This window comes from Condylura cristata, unplaced genomic scaffold (assembly GCF_000260355.1).
Source record: "Condylura cristata isolate star-nosed mole 26May11 unplaced genomic scaffold, ConCri1.0 scaffold00017, whole genome shotgun sequence".
Lineage (NCBI taxonomy): Eukaryota > Metazoa > Chordata > Mammalia > Eulipotyphla > Talpidae > Condylura > Condylura cristata.
In genome coordinates this window covers 6,795,886-6,817,797 of record NW_004567118.1, presented here as the reverse complement: position 1 = coordinate 6,817,797, position 21,912 = coordinate 6,795,886, and the positions used below count along the sequence as shown (strand labels likewise).

The 21,912-nt window shown below is 48.4% G+C and overlaps 1 protein-coding gene across 1 annotated transcript in view; it reads left to right on the top strand.

Annotated features, from left to right (window-relative positions):
• Nucleotides 1–7,564: 7,564 nt before the first annotated feature.
• TTLL6 (tubulin tyrosine ligase-like family member 6) overlaps nt 7,565–21,912 on the top strand; it is a 32,236-nt gene continuing 17,888 nt past the window's right edge. The window contains 8 exon segments of the mRNA XM_004684298.2: nt 7,565–7,607; nt 15,063–15,283; nt 16,098–16,138; nt 17,147–17,265; nt 17,404–17,534; nt 19,248–19,404; nt 20,371–20,514; nt 21,034–21,119. Of these exon segments, the coding sequence (XP_004684355.1) occupies nt 15,105–15,283; nt 16,098–16,138; nt 17,147–17,265; nt 17,404–17,534; nt 19,248–19,404; nt 20,371–20,514; nt 21,034–21,119 (857 nt within the window). The 5' untranslated portion in view covers nt 7,565–7,607; nt 15,063–15,104.

Sequence of the window (21,912 nt, the reverse complement as noted above, 5' to 3'; positions counted from 1 at the left end):
TTTACGGTTTTCCCTCTCCCTACTGGAACAAAAAACAGTTTTGCTTCCTTTTTAAAGTTCTCTTTATTATTCTTTTTCTCAGAAAAATTGTGCTGTTGCTTTTTTGAATCAATTGAATCACCTGAGTGAGTATATGACAGTTTCCTTCACTGAACAAGTTAAATAGAATCTTAACATTTGTATATCTGTCATACTTTTACCTTTTTGGGGGAAAATTTATTTACCTTTTGTTTCTGTTTTTTTTAATGACAGATGTTTCTGTTTTTTTATGCATACAAATACACATTTGACATAATTATAGCTTCTACAAAAACTTTTCACTTGCTATTATTAGATAAAAAACCTTTCTACATTACTATAAAACTTTATACTTACTGGTTTCTTTTTTTCAGTAAGTGATTCTACCATATTTACTTTATCCTGTAATCACTGAGTATTTAAGTTATTCATAAAACAATTAAAAAGGGAGTCTGGATGTATATAACAGCTTTGGAAGACTAGATTTGGCTACATATTACTATTTTTACCACATAAAATTATACCAATTTGTAAGAGGACTCCATAACATATGTTCATTTCACAGGCATAGGCATACATATTGTTTGACTCATCCAAGAATAAATGTTAGTGGGAAATGGATGTTCCAAACATGCTGAAGGAAAAAAAAAATGGCAGTGTAGACCGCTGAAGTTCCTGTTGTGGCATGAAGGCATGAAATGCCTGTATCTGTATGTCTGTATCCTCTGGTGCCCAGCAAACTATACATAGGAAGTGCTTAAGAAAATGCACCTGCGATTTCACCTGCAAACAGGCCCTTCCTGTGGACCTTGTTTCTAAGAGTTACCCATACCAAGAAAAGGATACCCTAAAGACAATCATGAACGGTCCTTTTCAGGGAAGGTTGCTTTTCCCAGGAGGTAGAGGGAAGAGGAAGAAGCCTGGAAACTTCATTGTCGCCTCCTTGCCCCATCAGATACACAGCAGAGTGGGAGGACTTAAAAGAGGTCCTGGGCAGCCATGTGTATTGCCATCTGGCCAATAAGAGTAGCAAGAAAGTGTGGAGCAAGGAGTGGTGGGCTCTCGGACCCCACTACAAGTCTTTGACCAAGTCATCTCATTTCTCTGGGCCTCAGTCTCCTCCTCTGAAAACAAAGGGGTCTTCTGACTTATTAAGTGTCGGAGACTGTTCACGATCACAGATTATTGGGGGGCAGAACAGGCAGGGTCTCAAGGTGGGAGCTGGCAAGCCGAGATTTCTAAAAGGGGAAAAAGGGCGGGGAGGGGAGTGGGTGCCAGGAAGACAAGGGGAGTCAGAGTGCGGTGCAAGTCTTCCCATTCTGCCTTCAGCAGAAGTTTATTTTATATCCTTAAAGCAAGCAATTAACATATGAATTGGGCTGAGATCACAATCTTTTTTCGGAGAGCAGTTTGGGGTCCTATAGACCTTCAGCTAAGATTGTAACATTATTGATCTATTAAAATTAAGATAAATCCATGAAATTTAAAGCTAACATTTTTTAGTGATGGTTGGCTAAAAAATAAAATTCCTTTAGACCTAAAATGCTACTCTATGACCTTTATTTTTACCAAAACATCTTAGAGGGTAAAGTCAAGGATGGAGACTGGGTGGAGATGTTAAGGATAGAGTAAGGTCGTGGGCTAGGGCAGAGTAATTCTCTTGTAAGTCAATCACAAAGAGATACAGCAAAGTTCCTCAAAAGCTGAATAGAAGGTTTAGGTGAAGTTCCTTATTTGAAAACTAAATAGAAAACTTAAGCAGTTCTTTAGAAACTGAATAGAAGGATTGTGAGACAGTAGAGAGATGAGATTTGGGTTCTCTTTGGGGCAGTAAAAGAATTGATTATGCTAGTACTGCCTTGTCTTACAATATTAATTTTGTTATAATTGTTTTTATTAATCAGCCAAGAGGACTTTTCCATCCTGGGGCAGTGCTTGCTCACCTGAGACAGGAAGCACCTTATGAGGCTGAGGCAGTCCAGTAGAAAACGGATGGTTGCTTGGAATATTTTGATTATACAAAAAAGGGGGCTCATAACATGAGCATGGAAATTTTGATTTTTCAGAGCATTTCCCCTCCATCTGGATCGTGTCTGAGGACAGAAGTTGCATAGCTTGTGTCAACTAAGAACCTGATTCTGTGATTGTGTTACATGCTGATGCCAAATCTGTTACAGGACAAAAATTTGTTTCAGGGCTCCCCAAATCTGTTACAGGACAGGGAGAGAGGGATACCCCTGAGGCCCCAAACCTGCCTGCTCTAAGTGGGTTCTGCCATCCGTCGTGTCAAGACAAAACATATAAAACTTTAATGAAAAGGGACTTAATTACAGTAAATAATACGGAACACAAAGAATATAACTTCTAAATCAAACACCTGAAGCTACCCATCCCCTTGTGGACAAAAGTCAACCCAAAAGGGGTTGGCCCAAAGCAAAGCCTGAAAGCTGCCACAAGACTAAAGCACCTTCTGGCTGGGACTCATGGACGTGAGTCAGAAATGGCCAGATGAGTCTGGGAGGAAAAGAGCAAAATCAAAATCAATATAAACACTGCCATAGTCACCTCCCTACAGGGATCTCACCCACATCTGCCTTAATCAGTCCAGAGTCAGGAAACAAGCACGGTTTCTTCATCACATGCTTGCTGCTCCATGTGGCTTTCTCAGGCCTCCTTATTCTCCATCCTGCTTCCTTCTTTTCTTCTCTTTTTCTCTGCTCAGCTCCACCCTACTTCTGGGTGGGGCAGGGAACCTGGAACTTCCCCTTTTCCTAGGGACCACCCTGTTACAATTGTACACATTTCTACAACATTCCTTCACAGGATGCAGATAAAGCAAATCCTGCGTATGCAAGACTTCCCCTCTAAGCCTCTGTGCCCGTTGCTACTTCCACTTCCCACCCCATTCCTGGTACACAGACCAAGACTTTCTTTTGACTCACATAGGAAGACAGGGCTTTCAGAAGGGACTTCGGTTTAGGGAAGAGAAGCAGGATTCTCTTTTTCATTAACTACTTAAAGGAAGAATCCTAAACAGGGGAATAGAGTTTGTGTGTTAACTACAGAGCAAACAACCTTCTGAGAGTTTTGTTATGTTTTATTTATTTAGTCAGGTGGCTGCCTTAGAAACAAAAGGACAGTGAAAACAACAGTCTCTCAGACTTACTTAATTTATTTTTTCACACCCTCTTGCCTGTGTGCTGGAGCTCAGGGGAATGAACACAATCCAAATTTTTCCATGACCGGAGAGACCTTCTTCATCCCGTTCACTCCCAAGCTAAGAAAGTCCCTTAGTGTTTGCCATGTGGATTTTTCTATTTCTGGTTTGCTTGGCACAAATCATCAAGAGATCTGATTTCCTGGCTGTCACTCCCCAGAGAGGGTGCCTGACGGGGTCAAGGGGTCAAAGCCCATTTTGCTCTACAGTGGGGGTGTAACAGGTACAGGTTTCATGGACTCCACCTCCACTCCAGATACTGGAACTACTAATCCCATCAATAACAAGGAGAAGCACGCTGGGATGTGAGAGTGGAGTTGAGCAGCCAGGTTGGAATAAAACCAGACATGTGGGCTCTGGGGGTCTCTTGGCCTGGTGGTTCGCAGCTGATCAATTTGGCTCTCGATCGATTTTCAGCATGCTGGTGGAATCCATGTCAGCAGAACTGGTAGGACATTCTAGTTAACTTATATTTCTCTTCCTTTTTCCCTGGGTTATTCCTTTACATTTCTCCTTACAAATAAATCCATTTTTTAACCTTTTTGAGTGTGTCCATAATAGGATTGAATCGTAAGCACGCACGGGTGAAGACCCAAAGACGGGCAACCCAATTCACACTGGGGTGCCCTGTAACGGGCAGTTCTACTGTTCACCCTGTGTTTGTTCCTGTCAACACTACTGAAAGGACAGTGGTGCCAGACTCTGGTCTATTAGCTCCCATTGCAGTCAACCCCCTCATAAATAAGCAGTTGTCAGGGATTTTAATGGAAACCCTCTGGAAGCCATAAATCTTTGCTGCTCCCTCCTGCATCCTCTCCCTCATTTCCATCACAATATCACTCCAGAGGGACCTGTGACCAAAGCAGGAGCTTGGCAGAGCAGATTGGTAGGACACTGGGGAAAGAAAGAGCCAGGATGGGGGGAGGGGAATAGAGCTGGGACAGTTGGTCTGAGGGAAGCATCTGCTGGGTGGCCAGTTGATGGTGGTCCCCTGCCCCCCTTCACCTCTCCCCTTCTACCCTGGGCCCTGGAAGGGGAAGGGGGCAGGATAGCCCAGGGCCACTTGAAGGGAAAAGAGGAGAGACAAGAATGACAGGGGCTTCTGAACCAGGTACAGGTAAGCTGCTGGTTCCACCTTGGGCCCTGTAGCATGGCTGAGTGTCAGTCAGTGCGCCTGGGTTTAAACCACACCTTTGCTTTGAACCTCCAGTCTGGGTGAATCAGCATGTGAAGTGACTGCATCTTGTGTTGGGAAAAATCTTTCTCTCTGTGATTTTGTTACAGAGCACCCCAATGTGAATTGGGTTGCCTGTCTGTGAGTCCTCCTCACCCGCGTGCTTACGATTCAGTTGTATTATGGACACACTCAAAAAGGTTAAATAATGCATTTATTTATAAGGAGAAAGGTAAAAGAACAACCCAGGGAAAGGAGAGAAATACGAGTTAAGCTAGGATGTCCTACCAGTTCTGCTGACTTGGACTCCACCGGAATGCTGAAAACCAATCTAGAGCCAAAATGACCAGCCGTGAACCACCAGGCCAAGCGCCTCCCAGGGCCGACATGTCCGGTTTTATGCCAACATGGCTGCTCAGCTCCGCCCTCACATCCCAGCGTGCTTCTCCTTGTTATTGACGGATTTTGCAGTTCCAGTATCTGAAGTGGGGGCAGAGTCCATGAAACCTGTCCTATTACAATTTTAGTTCTAAAAGGTAACCAAGTTTATTCATATGGTTTATTCATATGTATCAGAGCACTCTGTAGTGAGAGCTCTTCAATTAGCTGGGGATAAAGATTTATCCTTAACTTACTTACTAAGGGAGCAGTAGGCATCTATGTCTTCAAAGGATAGCAAGTGCAGATGAGCTTGTTTACACAATTTTGGTGGACTGCCCATGGATGGAACATGTGTCCACAGATGGAACCTCCCTGACTGGACATGAGAGGCAGGGAGCTGTGGCAGCTGACTGTTTAAAGCTCACTTTTGTTCAGATAAGGGAAATTCAGGAAGATTTCTTTCTATATCTACTGGAGGACTTTAAAGTTGCTTCCCCAGCCATTTTCCCATTATTTTAGCACAGTATGAGGTCCCGGGCTCCCTGGTGAGGCACAATATTTCCAGAGAATCTGCTAAAAGCTTTCTTCCTCCAGGAAACTTTCCAGAATGAACCAGCATGCTCCACCTTTCAGCTGCAGAGCCTCCAAATGCCACTCTCTCTGCCTATAGATTTTCTGAGAAGGTCCTCTTTCTCTCCCTCTTTTTGTGTGTCTTGCTTCAAATGCCCAAAGAGTTCCATCCTCAGTAGAGACTAGAGACCCTGTAAGCTTTTTTACTTTTATTTTTTAGGTAAAGGGACATGTTTTATTATTGGCAGAATTATCCTGAGATAGTTGCTTTGGGGATAGGGGTTAAGATGAAAGGTGTCCCTTTCTGGGATTTTCTAATTTAAAAAATATATTTTTTAAAAAGATTTATTTATTAATGCTGGGGTACAGGCCAGAGTTGTGGGGGCAGTGAGAGGATCCACCAGAGAGAGGAGGGAGCAGAACAGGCAAATCCACTGAAATACACTGCTGAGGGGAGCAGTGGGCAGGTCAGGAGAGGTCTGCTGTGCCATGTGGGTCAGCTCCCTGGCCAGGGATCCAGTTCTCTTGAGGTGGCTTCTTATAGCTTTGTACTGCTGCTCTTTAACCCGTTGTACCACCAGGGCGGACCTAAAAATAGTGACTGTGGTAACATTGGATTACAACAAAAACAAAATTGTTGTTTTGGAGGTTTGAGATCTCCCCCTTCAGGAATTGTTACTAAAGCACACCCACCACCCAAGCACCCATAGTCCACCACCACAGTCCATTGTATCCCCTTTCCACTATTTTCAACCCTCCTCCACCCATGGTAGCCACACTTCTACCATCAGATTTCTAAGGTTTGTTATCAGTTTTATTTTATCTGACCCTTTGTTTTGTTTCTTTATATTCCACATATATGTGAAACCATCCAGTATTTATCTTCCCCTCTCTGATTTATTTAGCTTAGCTAAATAATCTCCATTTCCATTCATATTGTCATAAATGGCAAGAAATGTCGTTTTTAGAGCTGAGTAGTATTCCAGTGTTTACATATACTGCCCCTTCCTGATCCACTCATATGCTTTTGGACACAGGTCGTTTCCATACTTTGGCTTTGTAAGTAGTGCAGCAATTAACATAGATGCTTATTTCCTGTTGAACTGGTGTTTTATGTATCCTTCAGCCAGTAATCTTCTAAGTCTCACTCCTTGGGACTGCATTTTAGTAACATGATGGCAAGCATCTGGAAATTGCCCAAGGAAGGAAGAAGGACCTGGATTAAGAATCTTTGGCTTAATCCATAAAGGGAGTTTACTAAAAACACTGATGGTTCAGGACTTGTAAGTCCCTCTTCAATTAACCCAGACAAACAGTTTGCAGGAGACCTGCTAGCAGGAGTCTGGGCCTTGCACATAGAAAGGAAGAACTATTTGAATCCTATCATTATTCCCATGCCTCACCTGTCTGAAGACAGTCAATACTCCTGAGCCCTCTGGGTGGCCCTCCCTTATAAACCAGTTCAGTGGAAGGGCCATGCCCACCCACCCCAGCCTGGAGAAGATGTCATAATTCAGTAAGGTTGGGCGATTTATTACAGGTTTGTGTTACTCATTTTACTGTTAAGAAGCTAAACCTCAGATAGGCAGGCAATGATATGCCTGCGATAGAGATCATGACTTGGGTCTCAATCCCAAGCACTTTGCAAGGTGTCTCTTCTTCCTGGTTTGGATATATACATCTCTAAGAAGACCTAAGTCCAAGGTGGCCTTTTCCCAGTGCAGCCCAGGCTGTCCAGACGTTTGGGACCTGCTTTGGCCCAGCTATTCCGCTGCACCTGCCCACAGCACCAAGCCGGAACGGACCGGAGGGCACGGAGGGGACGCGGACCTCGGCGCGGGGTGGGCGACGGAGGCGTAAAGCGATGCGGCTGGGCGGGACGGGCGTAGGATGAGTGGTAGTAGCGCCTACCGCGCAAAGCTTGATCCGGCGTCCTCGGCGTCTCCCGGGACAACCTCCGGCGCCGCCCTCCAGGAGCGCAGAGGCGGTTATTTTGATTCGGGAGCAGGGGGCGTGGTGTCTCACCGCAGCGACCAATCGAAGGTCTAGAAAGCCTCACATGCAAATCAGAGGGCCCGAGGGACCAGATTGGGCGGAGCGCAGTTTGGGGTTGGGGTTGTCTGGCAGCCTGGCAGCCTGGCAGCCTGGCAGCGTGTCTCCTGGATCCTTCGAAGTGGGGACCCGAAAGTGTGGTGAGAGCGACACGGGCGGCGGAGCCGGGGCGAGACAGGGGAGAGGGGATCGCTGGTAAGAGAGCCCCGGAGTCCGCTGCTAGCTCCAGACTGCGGTCTCCTTGTGGCTCCCCACTGAAAATCTGGTCTGCACCCCCGCCCACGTCCCCCGACGGTGCCCAGTCCCCAGAGCTGCCCTCTGCTCGCCCTGGTGGCGTTCTACGGCAGGGGCCTCGGCTCCGGCTGTTCATCTCTCCCAGCGTCTCCAGCTAACGCTCGCCCTCTTCCCCGCCCAGACTCGCGTTCGCCGCTAAAATACCCTCATTCGTCCTTTGCTAAAGCTCGTCACCCCAATGCCAGGACCTGGTTCCCAACTCAACCTTCTTCTCCCAGCTCCATACTCCCTCCTCTCCCCACCTTTCTCCCACACCCGTGTCTCCCTCCCGGTGCACCCTTCAGTTCCTGCCCCTCGTCGACTTCCCAAACCCGAATCCTAAGGAAACTGTCCCAGAGATCTCTGTGTAGCGCAGAACTTACTCCTCCTTTTCGGTCACCGGGTCCTTCTCTGGATCATTTTCCTTTCTTTGTTATTTCTCACCTACTTGAGGGAAAACTCTCCTGGGCTTGAGGAAAGTTCTGTGGGATTCGGACCCTAGGAAAAATGTAACTTACATTTGGGGGATGACGTGGGAAGGAGGTAACGACTGTAAGCACAGGTATGTTCCAGGCCCTTCAATAATTTATTTACTACGCACCCCAGTCCTCTTGTATAGTTAGTTTCATCTTACTCCACAGCCCCTTACATTGAACCAAACTCCTTTAAGAGCATTAGAAACCTTAACTCCATCTTTAAAACAGCCCCATGAAATGAATTGTTTTTATTACCCTCATTTGACTTATGAGGAATCTCATATTATGTGGACTTGAATGTCACCTTTTATTGTATTATGTATTATGAGGTACAGAGACTCAGTTAACTCACCCAAGTCACCTTTTCGTAAGTGGTAGAGTTGGCCTTTGGATCGAGATCCGCCTGTCTTTGTTAATAATGCAGTGAGTTATTATGTGAGAATAATGCAGAGTTATTATGGAGAAAATGGCTGTGTAGAGCCTGACCTGAAAATTGTGTCTTCCAATCTCACAGAATTCCTCAATTCCTAGCAGAATAAAAGAGGACCCTCAAGTTGGCAAGACTCTTTATTGTTCCCAGTGAATGTGGGGGCTCATTGTCAGCACTTCTTACTGGCAGAGCCCTTGAACAGTGGAGTCTCCCCTCTCCCTAATTAGTTAGCATTTTGCCAAAGACCCCCCATTTAAACTGTGTTGAAACTCAAGGGGTGGCTATAATGAAAAGCCAAAAGGCCATAAGTAAGCATTTTATCCTGTGCACCAGAACTCAAAATACAAGACATTTCTACATCTGAAGCTTTTTTCTTCCTGGTGACTTTGTAATCACAGGGAAGCTAGGGGATGAGAGGGAAGACATACTAAGTCAAAGAGAAAAGCTGCAAGGTCTTACCTCCACATCTCCTTTCCCTCCATCCACTTTGTCTTTTCCAAGAACTAGCCACTGGAGGTTTTCAGAGGGATGCTTCTAGCAGGGGAATGAGGACTCATGGATGAAAAGGGGAGGTGGAGAGGCAGGAACACCTATTACTCGCAGGAAGAGAAGGAAGTCCTGCACAGACACAGTAGGAAACCTCCTCAGTGCCATATGTATGCTAAAGACTCTAAGAGAAGTCTAGGTGTGATGTTCAGGGTGAAAACACTTGGCTAAAGCTTGAAACATGTACTCCTAAGGTTTTTATTACTTAATCAACCATCAAATTCTTTCCTCCTGGTTGCAGGATATCCATGTTAATTCAACCTTGCATGAAAAACACACAACGAGTGAACACGTCCCACCATTCTGTGACACCTTTAGGGGAAGAGGTCTCCCTAACATGTATAGTCCTTCAGAAGTTGAAATGAGACCTGGTCCCTCCTTTGAGATTTTCCAAATAGCCAGCGAAGTGTTTGCAGGGAGCCATCCTAGTGCTCACTCTCTCCCCCCTGTTGGTCAGTAAAAGCCATTATCAGAATTTGGTTGGCTGCTTCTCACCTGAAAGATCCCAAGATCAAACCCTATCTAAAATTTAAGGAAACATCGCTTTCACCCCATCCCCACTGCTTTAACTATCCTCTTTGGAAAGGTCAACTGAATGTGTCGTATGTCAGTAAGAAAAACCAAAGATGATAGTTACTACACTTGCTACATTGGTAGCACGATTTAATCTACTATTTAAAACTCAGAGCACTTAGTTCACATGACCTACCCCTAACCTGACATAATAGACAGATAAGAAGAGGGGGCCAGAGGCTGGGCTGCAGTCCTGGCTCTGTTGACTTGGGTACTGGTCATAGGCAAATCCCCTCACCTAGTTGTGGGGAGGGGGCGTTCCAAACCTTCTCTAAGAAAAGCAAGTGGGTAGAACTGGACACATTCATAAGAACCTTCCAATTATAATATGCTCCATAAGAGCTTAGAAAATGTTCTAACTACACCCAAAATAAAAGCCCTTGTACCATGTGGACATTGGTTTAAAGAAAGGAAAGAGTAAAAATAAAAACAAAGACGAAATAATAGAAACTCCAGGTTATGGAGAATCTAGGGCGAGTCAGGCCTCTTCTTGGAGGTGGGAATTTAGAAGCAGTTGGATTTATGGAAAATGATATGAGACCACCTGATTCTTTTTTTTTAAGATTTATTAATTTATGCACACAAGAATTGGGGTACAGACCAGAGGTATAGGGGTGAGAAAATCCATGAGAGAGAGGGAGGAGCCGAACAGGCAGATCAAGTGAAATACACTGCTGAGGGGAGCAGTGGGCAAGACACGAGAGTTCTGCTGCACCATGTGGGTCACCCCCATAGCCCAGGATTGAACTCATGCTACGGTGACTGTGGACAGCTTCATAGTGCTGCGCTTTAACCTGTTGCACCATCAGGAAGGTCCCCCAACTGATTCTAAGCAACTAAAGTCACCCAGACTCCTGGCAACTAAGAGTTCAGTTACTTCACATTACTGTCATGCTGTTTATCGGTGATAAGCAGAGAGAAAACCGTGGCGTGTGAAGGAGAGTCAGGCTGTGGGTTAGTCAGGCATGGTTTCTAATCCCTCCCTGCCTTGGTCTTCTCATCTGTAATGGAGGGAAGATAATGTCTGTGCTGTACTCTGTGCTAGGGTGAAGCTTTGTGTATATGATGGGTTTTATATAATGCCTGTCACTCAGTGAGTGGTGTGTACACGGTAGCTACTGTTATAAGTAAATGAAACTTAAGTGTTTTAAGCATTTGTTTGCTATAGGAAAGGACCCAATGCCAATATTTAAAAAAATGTTATTTACTTAATTTGCACAGCAACCTTTATTATACAGATGAGTAAAATGAACCTTAAAAAGGCAAAGTTAGTCCATACATTTCTTCACTCTTCTAATCCACCCAGAAAGTACACAGCCCTTCACTAAGTGCCAGACACTGGAGCAGCTGAGAATTCAGACACAGCCTCTTCTATCGGGCTATTCACAGTCCAGGGCCACACCTCTGTTAAGAATAGATAGCACACTGTACTGTGTACCACTGTTTTAAACATTTTGAGTGTATTATTTCAAATGAATTATGACCTAAGTCCCATAGCTAGGGCAGACCATTTGACAGATGAGTAAACTAAGGCAGAGGAAGGTGAAGTGACTTGCCTGCGCTCACATAACTAGGCAGTAACAGATCAAGGCTTAGATCCAGGCACAAAGACTCCAGAATCTGCATTCTCAGCAACCACACTGCTGCTGTAAAGTGCGTCACGCCACGTCTCTGAACACAGAGGTCCTTAACTACATGTGTGTATATCTCAGTCTCCGATTTTCTCTTTAGGACTTGTCTTTCAGGTCTCTCGCTCCCCCTCCTTTGATTCCTCAAAGCTACCATACTGCTCTGGACAGCCAAATTGTTAGGCAGCAGAGTGGGTGGGAAGCCCTGGGGTAGCAGAGAGTTGTTGCTGAGATTGAGTAAGAGACATCTGGTAGAACCACGTAAGTCATAAGGCCCACATCTGAAAAGACTCAGAGGGTTTGGTTTTCAGCTAGATCAAATCTAATTCTTCTGAAAATGGGGGCGTTAACTTTTTTTTGGAACAGCCCTGGGGAAAGCAGTTTTGTTCTAACTTGTTACTGCTTGGAGGCCAGAGATATTTTCCAGAGGAGGACTGGAAAATTTGGTTTATAGAGGCAGACATGTAGCCTAAACAAGAGTGGTGTTATGGGTGTGAGGAAATGTTCCCTCTCATGTTATGTTAGAAGTGAAATAACAGCACAAGGGTAACTGCCACTCAGCTCCTGTATCTGGGAGACAATAGGGAATGTTAGGGACTGAGGCAGAATGGAAAATGTCTAAAGAGGTAGCCATTACCTGGGCCTGGTTGATGGCTGGAATGAAGCAATGAGAACCAACTTGTCAAAAGAAAGAGAAATTTGGGTTTTTGTGAGAAATTTACTTTTCCTAGTTATCATCAGTTACTTCTGTTTAACAACTATAACAGCAACACACAACTGTGGCCTGTTTCTACAAGCTATATTCAGGGTGCAAGCCCCAAAGGCAGCCTTTCAGAGATAGTCTCTCTCTCTCTCTTTTTTTTTTTTTTTAAATATTTTTATCTATTTATGTATACAAGAACTGGGGTACAGGCCAGAGGTGCAGGGGGTGAGAGGGTTCACCAGAGACAGAGTGGGGAGCAGAGCAGGAGGATCTACTGAAATACACTGCTGAGGGGAGCAGTGGCGACAAGAGAGGTCGGCTGCGCCATGTGGGTCCTGTCACGGATGGATCTTGTGCTGCAGTGGCTGCTGATAGTTTTATAGCGCTGAGACTTAACCCCTTGCAACACCAGGGAGGGCCTGGAGATAGTCCCTGTCAGGAGACTTTGAAGAAAAGCCAGCAGGACTTGGCCTTAGAGAGCAGAATGGAAGTAGAGGGTTGGGGGCCCGGGGTGGGGTGGCGGTCTAGGGCAGGGAGAAAGAAGACTGAAAAAGCAACGATGGTGACATATGCCAATGACTATTGTTATTGTTTGATGTCTTGCACCTGTCTCAGGTGCCATCCAGGTGACCTCTGGTGCCGCAGGTAGCCTAGAATGCAGGGGAACAAAAGCAAGAATGCTTCACTGAACAGGTTCTTTTAAAAATCCATAGACCGGCTTCTGACTCTATGTGTCTGGTGCCCTTCCACACAAGAGGAAACCATTACAGGGGTTCTTCAGTTTGAGGCAGACAAATAAAAACAGCCATGGCTTATTCTTACCACTTGGACAAGGACTCAAAAAGGGCAAAACAGCGGCAACTCCAGCGATCCAATTTGGGGTCATTTTCTCTCAAGTTAGCATTAACCTTTGGGTAAACCGAGCCACTCCTCCAGGGCTTGGTAAATAGGAGCCAGCTGGAGGGTAGGGGTGGAGCTGCAGGTTTACTTGGAAGAAAGGGAGCAGTCCAAGGTCAAGAGTTCCTGTACCTTAATCCTCTTGAACTTTGCAAGAATGTGCCCGTTCAGTGGAGCAGGTGTTTCATTGCTTAGTTGTGCCGAACACAACTCTTTCTGTCCCTTGCTCAGGTGTTAGCATGAAAGGACTTGGGTGTGAGTGGCAGCTTCCTCAGCGAGAGAGAAGTACGCCGCAATCCTTGGTGGTCTTAACAACTCTGCTTTCCTTTTCTGGGGTAGTTGTGAACATTCAATGAGACGGTGTATGTGATGATTCTCTGAAATACCTGAAGAACTATACCCACATAAGGGCCCATTATTTGTAGGTAGCTCTGAGTTAGAGGTGCTGCCCACCCTCAATTTTGGCTTGGGAAAGGGGCAGAGTGGTGGAAGTGTGTAGAAATATTAAAAACATGGCTGTGGGGTATAAAGCTTGTCTAGAATTAGCAAGTGTGGGTTCAGGGGTACAGTTCCCAAGAGCTTGTGCGGTGGTGTGAGCCTGTCTAATGGCAGGTTGCTGGCTGTAGGCTCTAGTGGAATCCCTCTGGGAAACAACATGGTGATATAAATAAACATATACATAGATATCAGAGGCCTCAGAGTTTTCCTATTCATTAACTTGCTGATCCTGGTTCTAGATAGAAGCTTAGAAAATAATCCGAAAGCAATAAATGGCCTTCTACATTAAAAGTGTGCATTTTAAATCTATTTAAAATGGAAAAATCAAGAGCAGTTTGTGTGGCCAGCAATAATGCATTGGTTGGTTAAATTTAGTAAGGCATTCCTTCAATGGGATGTTGTTAAAAAGACTAGAAGCATGTGGAAGGTGCCATATCCCAAAGGAAATTTATGATATGATACAAAGAGGGCAAAAAGCAGATACAAATTGTTTATGTTTTGAGGAGAGTGGTGAGAATAGTTAGGTTGAAAATCAAGAATGAAAGAAATTACACAAAGAATCAAGGTTGTTAGGTTGGGGTAGAAAAACTATAGGTGATTTCCCTCCCTACCCTTTCTAACTGGCCTTTAATGTTATATCAACACCAATAAATAAATTATAATGAAGATATTACTAACATCTTTGGGGGAAAAACCCGTGAGTTTGTGAGGGAACAATGGGAATAAGTGTTAAGAGGGCTACAGGCTTCCAAGAAGGGGGGCTGAAAGGTGAGAAGTTGGCAGTGTTTCTGGAGGTGAGGTGAGGAGTGGGGGACACCAGGATTTGGGCTGACTGTCACCGAAGCCTTGGCTGGGAAGGGGTATGAGTGAGCCAAGTGGGCATTCTGGGTTACCCAAGAGCAGAACGAAGCGCATTCCTAAGGGTTAGGCAGCCAGAAGCATTAAACACACTAAAGCATTTGAAATTCCAAGCAAACATCAAAGAAGTCATTACTGGGTGGGGGTGAGCCCTTTGCTGAACATCCTTAGAGGTGTACAGTTTGGTCTTGTTTTCAGTTTGGTCACAGGGGAGCGGCAGCTTTTCTGTGGCCGGGGTCTGTGACGGTCTGGGTCTGCTCCTGGATGTCCGTCTTGTTCAGTCAGCGCTGGACCACACGAACAATCAGCAACCGTCTAGTCACTTTCAGATCTGTGCGGGAGGAGCAGTGCAGGACCCAAGCAGTTAATGGACCTCCTCCAAGCACCTCCTCTGCACCCTTTGGGACGGACTCCCTCAGCTAGGGAGGCTTTGGGCTGACTTCTGGGGCGGTCTCCAGACACTTACTTTAATAATAAGTTTGTTTACCAGCTGGTGCCATGCATAGCATCTCAGCCAGCACTGAGAACCCCAGGTGGGAAAAAAGCAAGGCCAGAGTTGGTTGAGTGAATCCCCAAGGTCATAGTCAGTGGCAAAAGGTGGAATCAGCCCTCTCCCGGAGCTGCCACTACCTCTGCAGGGGGGTGGCATTTTATAATAGGAAAGCTGTTGCCTGGTAGCCAAGCCCTGGCCCACCACTCACATGAGCAAGGTAGGGGCTCCCCCTGCAGGTGGATCCAAGTAACTGCTGCTCCTTCTACCCTCTCCAGGGGGAGGGTGCGTTTCCCCAGAGCCTCTGCCCTGCACGAGAGATGCCCCAGCGCCTGCCTTTGGTAGGTGAGGAAGGGACAGACTCCGAGGAGAGGGAAGGCAGTTCCATAGAAGAGGCCAAAGAAATCTTCACCCTGGCTTTTGTGAGAGAGAACACCGGGGCCCAAAAGGGCCTTCAGAATGTCCAGCAGCAAGGCAAGAAGAAGAGGAAGAAAAAGAGGTTAGGATTGAAGGATGGGATCTGTGGGGAAGGAGGCCCTCGCTGCTGCTAAGAAGGGCAGAGGAACGCGGGCTGGGCTGGGCTGGGCTGGGCTGGGCTGACCTGTGCCTCGACTGCAGCTCTTCGGACTCACTGTAGCAAGAACGCACTGTCGAGGATTTGCTTTATATAATCAAATTATGGTGTCTATTCTAAAACCACACCTTGTGCTAATCCTCATCCCATTTTTTTTTATTAATAAACAAAACTGTGTGTGGGAGACTATCTCCTCTTGAGAAGGTGCCCAAGGCCCTGGCGATGGAGGGCCCTTTGAGCCGGTTCAGCGCCCTGCCCTCGCGGGCTCCCACCCGCTTCTCACTCAGGGTCTTGTTTCGGGGTTTGCCATGCATGCTCCATTCTGGGGGGAGATGGGTCACTGCTCAGACTCTTTGAGGCCTGCGAGCTGTCCCCTTTCTAACTCACAGTGTCCCTTAGTGGAGGGAGGAGGGGGGAGACGACCAAAGAGTATTTTGGCCACAGACATTTTCAGTGTCTGTCCCTGATAGGCCCCGGGAGTAAAAGGATGGAGGAGGTGGTGGTGTCAGAGGAGCTGAAGCACCAAGCTACATTTACAATGCAGAATGTCTGCCTGGGGCAGAGTGGGAGTACCGACACCCACCCTTTTGAGCCGTGTCCTCCGGAAGGGGACAGTAACCCAGGCCTTGGGCGGCAGGTGGGACGCTCCAGCTGGGCTCCCGCCGTGCCTCTGGGCACATACTTGTTCTGGCAGGCGTGTCTGTCTCTGTCTTGCTGCTTTCCTTTTTCTCTTTTCCAGATGATTGGTGATCAATCTGTCCAACTGCCGATACGACAGTGGTGAGCATCTGTCTGAGGGGTCTGTCTGAGGTGGGGACCCCCTGGACTCCCCCAGGGACCTGAGAGAAGAAAGTAGAGAGAGAAGACAGTATTCTATGTTCTTCTTCTTTACATTTTAAAAGGACAGATTTATTAGGAGAAGGAGAAAGAAAGAGAGCACCTGTGTGTCCTCAGGCAGGCAGGAGAGCTCACTCTGGTATATTCCAGCTGAGTGAACTATCTGAGGAAGTTGGGGATCTCCTTCCAAGAAAACAGGGGCTTTGCTGCCATGGTGAGGATTCTCACTGGTGCTTATGTGGTGTGATCTGGGGTCTGGTTGTCAGGAAGCAGCTGTTGCTATGGTCAGGGCTTCTCTGAGCACAAGCCACAGGCTGGAGCCCATGCCTGATGACCTACAGACCTACTGTGTGCAGTAGAGCACAGTGTGGGCGTCCTTTTCATTTTGAAATGCTGTGAGCTGGCCCGTGTCTCCCAACCACTGCAAGCTTATCTGCCTCTCCAGGCCTTGAAGGCATTTTGAGTTTGTATTGGAATCAGTTGCCAGTTCCTAATACAAACAGGGAAGGGGGAGAAGGATGTGACAGCATATATGTGGTTTGGAAATACATTGCTTAATTGTTTTCTGTCCATTTACCTTACTAATTAAGCTTGACTCTGGTGATGTTAAGGATTAGTTTATATTCCCTGAACATTCAGGGCTTAGTGTTTGGAGGAAAGCCAGAGGCCTACTTCCTGGCGAGGGGAAGCTGCGCTGGTGAAACCCTCATTCCAGATCCCCTTTGGTGGGGACCCTGGGACATAAGCTGTATTCTTGCACAGCTTCAACTCTCCACCTTCCTTTCTTGGCAGTGGTGTGTCCACTGGGGCAAGATGGCCTCTCGGCCCAAGGAGTCGAGGTGTCTCCCGTCAGGCTTGGTCTGGGAGCCCCAAGAAACATAACCTTCCCACCCCATGCTCCTCCCCCACTTTCCAGGCTAACAGGCCTTTCTTGCTCCAACTCCATGGCAGTGAGGAGGGCCGCCCAGCAGTATGGCCTTCGAGAGGGCGGGGAAAATGATGACTGGACCCTCTACTGGACTGACTACTCAGTGTCACTGGAGCGCGTGATGGAAATGAAAAGCTACCAGGTACTGGGGCGGAGCCGGTGCTGAGTAGAAGTGTGGCCCCCGGTGAGTGGGATCCCTTTTTCTTCGACTGTCCGCTAAGAGGGACTGATGGGTATTCCCATCTCCCCCATTGTTCACGAATTCTGACTTCCTTTGCAGAAAATCAATCACTTCCCTGGGATGAACGAGATCTGCCGCAAGGACTTGCTGGCCAGGAACATGGGCCGCATGTTGAAGATGTTCCCTAAAGATTTCCACTTCTTCCCCAGGACCTGGTGTCTCCCTGCCGAGTGAGTGCTCCGTGCTCCCTCCTGCACGGTGCTACTTCCAGCTGCATGCCCTCTGCCCCCCCCCACCCCCCACTGCCACTTTTCCTTCCCAGCTGAGCACCCACCTCTCTCTCCTCTTGGAGAAGAGAAAGATAAAGCCTGTATGTGTCAAAGGTTTAGAAAACACAAAATTCTGCCTATAAAATAGGTGAAATAGGGCTGGGTGCTTGAGGGCCTGTGCCAGGAGCTGGGAAGAGAATTTGTTCTGATCCTGAAAGTTGTGGATTTTGAACTTGTGCCAACCTTTTAACTCTACATTTCTGGATTGTTAAGGGTGGGGAGCGCTTCCGAGGGAGTGAGATAGAGGTAGCGCCCAGGTGAGGAGCAGGGAGGGCTGGGTCTGGGCTGTCTCAGGGCAGTCAGCCCTTCCCCTGCTCTGGCCCCAGGTTATCCTTCCTGAGACCAAACTTCCATTCCCCACACATAAAATAGCCTGGACCATACCCCGGAGAAACAGGAGAAGTGTGAGAGGGTCTGGACACAGTCTGCTATTTGCGGTGAGGTGAAGGAGGGCAGAGAGGCCTCACCATCAGAATTACAGTCATATGCGAGACCTGGAGGAATCCCACTGTCCCCTCTCCATCCCGGACTCCCCCCAACCAGGATCTACAGGGCTCCAGCCTTTCTGGCTTGTCTAGAGCAACTCTGAGCCCTTAGCATCAACTTAGAAGAAAATGTGTTTGCCATCAGGTCAACAGGCGCCTCCCAATTTCATGGCCACTGAGGAGGCTGGCTTCTGAGTGACTCCCTCCCCACCCCCTCTCCCTCAAGGCCCTTGGAGTGAAAATGCAACCCGAGAAGGAGAGCGAGGCTGACTTACAGTCCATTAAATTGGCTTATTCCATCCGAAGATACTTTTTTCCATGTACGTTCAAAGATAGGTTTTGCACTCACGCTCTGGCTGGAGCTGGAGTTACAAATGGGACAGACTGACCCAGCCAAGGCTGTCACTTGTCGGGGCCTCTGTCAGATCTGGAGCCCAGATCTCCTTTCTGCAACCCCAGAGAACCCGGTGCCCTGGATTATAGCTCCTTTTAAGAGTGCACAGCACGTAGCCGCCCGCACTGGGTCATGTGGCCAGTCACCATGAGAGATAGCGGCATTAAGCTCACTGCATAGACGATGGAGCTGAGGCTTAGAGAGTCAAGTCCTTGTGAAGGACCCGCCGGCTGGTGATGGTGTTGCTTGGGCTTACACCCAGGCCTGAGTCCCGCAAGCCCGTCTCTCGATGGTGTGAACCCCTCTGTGTCTCCTATGGCAGGGCCTCTCAGGGCTATCGTCACATTAGGCAGATGAGTTTATTTGCTTATTTTTTTAAAAAGATTTATTTATTTATTTATACAGAACTGGGGTACAGGCCAGAGGTGCAGGGGTGGTGAGAGGCTTCACCAGAGGCAGAGTGGGGAGCAGAACAGGCAGATCGACGAAGTACACTGCTGAGGGGAGCAGCGGGCGGGTCAGGAGAGGTCTGCTGAGCCATGTGGTCACCTCCGGGGCAGGCGGGAATCGAACTCATGCGGAAGTGGCTTTAACTTCTCAGTGCTATGCTTTAACCTGCTGTGCCACCAGGGAGGGCCTATTTGTTTTTTTTTTTAAGTAAAGGGCTGTGCTTCCTCTTCACTGCTCCCCCGGCTAAAGGTGCATCTCCTTCTCATTCCCTCCCTGCTCTGGTAGCTGGGGAGATTTGCAGAAGTACAGCAGGTCAAGAAAAAATAAGACATACATTTGCAAGCCGGATTCAGGCTGCCAAGGAAGAGGTATATTTATCACCCGGACAGTGAAAGAAATCAAACCAGGGGAGGATATGATCTGTCAGCTCTATATTTCAAAGGTACTTCCTCCTTGTGATTATTTACTTATCGCCCATACAACTTCAGGCTCTGGCCACACTGGATGGAACGTGAGCTGAGGGAGCAGAGGGTAAGGGTGGGGGGAGGCTGATTTGTCAGGCTGAGCCCTCTGATCGGGGAGCGACGTGTACCTGGGCCAGAGCTTCTCTTGCCCTAGCACCCTCAGCCGCTGGTCTGGCCTGACCAGGCTGGCCGCTTGCCCATAACAGCCGTCATTCGGAGGGCACCTTTGTCCTGTGGGAAGAGGGGAATATTCCAGGAGAGATAATGGCAACCAGTTTTACTCTGTGACTGTAGGTCCGAGGTCACAGGGTGAGGCCCGCTGAGGGGAGGGTTCTGTGGGAAGGGTGCGTGGAGGAAGGGGGGCACTGGCAGGGAGAATTCTTGCGGGTATGAAACAGAAGCACAGCCCTGGATATGGACAGCATATCCTTCATGGCAGGACTTTTTATAAAAAGATTTATTTATTATTTATGCATACAGAACTGGGGTACAGGCCTGAGGGGCAGGGGCAGTGAGAAGATTCCCCAGAGACAGAGCGGGGAGCAGAACAGGCCGACTGATGAAGTCCACTGCTGTGGGGAGCAGCGGGCGGGTCAGGAGAGGTCTGCGGGGCCATGTGGGTCAGCTCCGGCCGGGAATTGAACGCACCCTGAAGAGGCTGCTCCTTGCTCCTCAGTGCTGCACTTTAACCTGTTGTGCCACCTCGGAGGGCCCATGGCAGAACTCTTTAGCGTCACCTTGATTAGTTGGCAGGCGATCGCTTGGAGGTGGTGCTTAGTGCCGTTTGACAGACCAGAAAATTGAGGGGCAGTGTGGTTTAGTGACGTGGTCACCTTGGGGGCTATAGAGCCCAAGTCCCTTGTGCCCCTCCACAGCCCTGGCCACACCTGCATTCTGATCTAGACGTTGGATTTCACCTCAAATACTTGTGTCTCTCCTGCCAGCCCTTTATCATCGACGGGTTCAAGTTTGACCTCCGGATTTATGTGCTGGTGACGTCCTGTGACCCTCTCAGGATTTTTGTGTACCATGAAGGACTGGCCCGCTTTGCCACCACCTCTTACTCCCACCCCTGCACAGACAACCTGGTGAGCTCGGGGGACATGCCGGCACCCCCTTCCCCTGAGTGTGACGGAAACCCGAGTTCGAACCTTTTCTGAGGCAGCGCGGCATGGCTGTTGTTGTGGCACACGTCCTGTGCACGTTGGCCCTCCAGGGGCCTCGGAAACAGGGATGACCGTTCCCAGGCGACAGATGAGGAAATGGAAACCGAGAGTGTAGGGGCCCCAGCAGAGTCCCAGAGCCGGAAGAGGCGAGTGTCTCAGGCCCAGGGTGCTGAGGGAGAGAGCCACGGGCGGCCCCTGCCTGGCCTGCAGCCCCAGCTTTCCGCAGGCAGGACACCGCCCAGTCTCAGGAGGACCTGGAGCGTCCTCTCCAGGCCTGTGACACCGCTTGCTTCCTCGCTTTTGCCGGTTTAAGTGAGCCCACCGACCCCTTCTCTTCCATCTCTTTAAGCCCCGGGGGCTGGGAAGAGATGGGGGGAGGCAGAGAGGCTGTGGGGACCTGTCCTCCTCCTGCCCACCCCCACCGTCTGTTTCTTTCCCCAGGACGATATCTGCATGCATCTCACTAACTATTCCATCAATAAGCACAGTTCTAACTTCGTTCAAGACGCTCAGTCTGGCAGCAAGAGGTAAGGAAGCAGCTTCCCCTCCTGCCTGCCTTCCTTTGCCAGTCACAGCTGTGCCCAGGGATTCTGCCCGTCAATGTTTGCATCTTGGGCCGTGTGTCTCAGAAACTCTCTCTTTGCCTCTGAAGTCAGAACTGACTCCTTAGTTTCTGCCCTCCGTTAATCATTCAAAGAAGGCCACATCGTAAACCCCAGGAGGTGGGCAAGAGGAGCGATGAACAGGGACTGTCTCCCCAGCAGGGGTCTCACACACATGCACATACATGTACACACACGACACAAGACCCCTGGGCGTCGGCCCTCTGATGTTTGGAAACCAGCATATTTTGACGGCCAGTGGCGTGGGACAAGGCGGTGCCAGCAGCTGCTCCTTGGCGCGTGGTGCCCGGGACAGGCAGGGATGTGCTGTGATCAAGTCTCCGACAGTGTGACACCACGCCCGGTGTGGCATGACATGTGGCGAGCTGGCTTTAAGTTTCCCCAGAAGAAGGGGGGGACGTGAGAAGAATGCGTGAAACAAGCTTCCAGGTGGCTCGCGCATGTTATTGTCGAATCCTGTCTCATCTGTGGTTTAGGAAAAGGAATGTGAACATGCCCAGTGGGGGGTGGGGTGGGGGGGATGCCAGGGAGTGCGGTGAGGCCCGTGTCAGGCCCGCGTCAGGGCCTCCCCATGGGCGTTTTCCCCATGGACTGGTGACATGCTGTGCAGAGGCTCTCCTCTCCCCTGGGGTGGGGAGCTGTCGGTTGGGTGCTGTCTCCACTGTGCAGATGAGAGAGCCGGGTCTGGAGGCTGAGC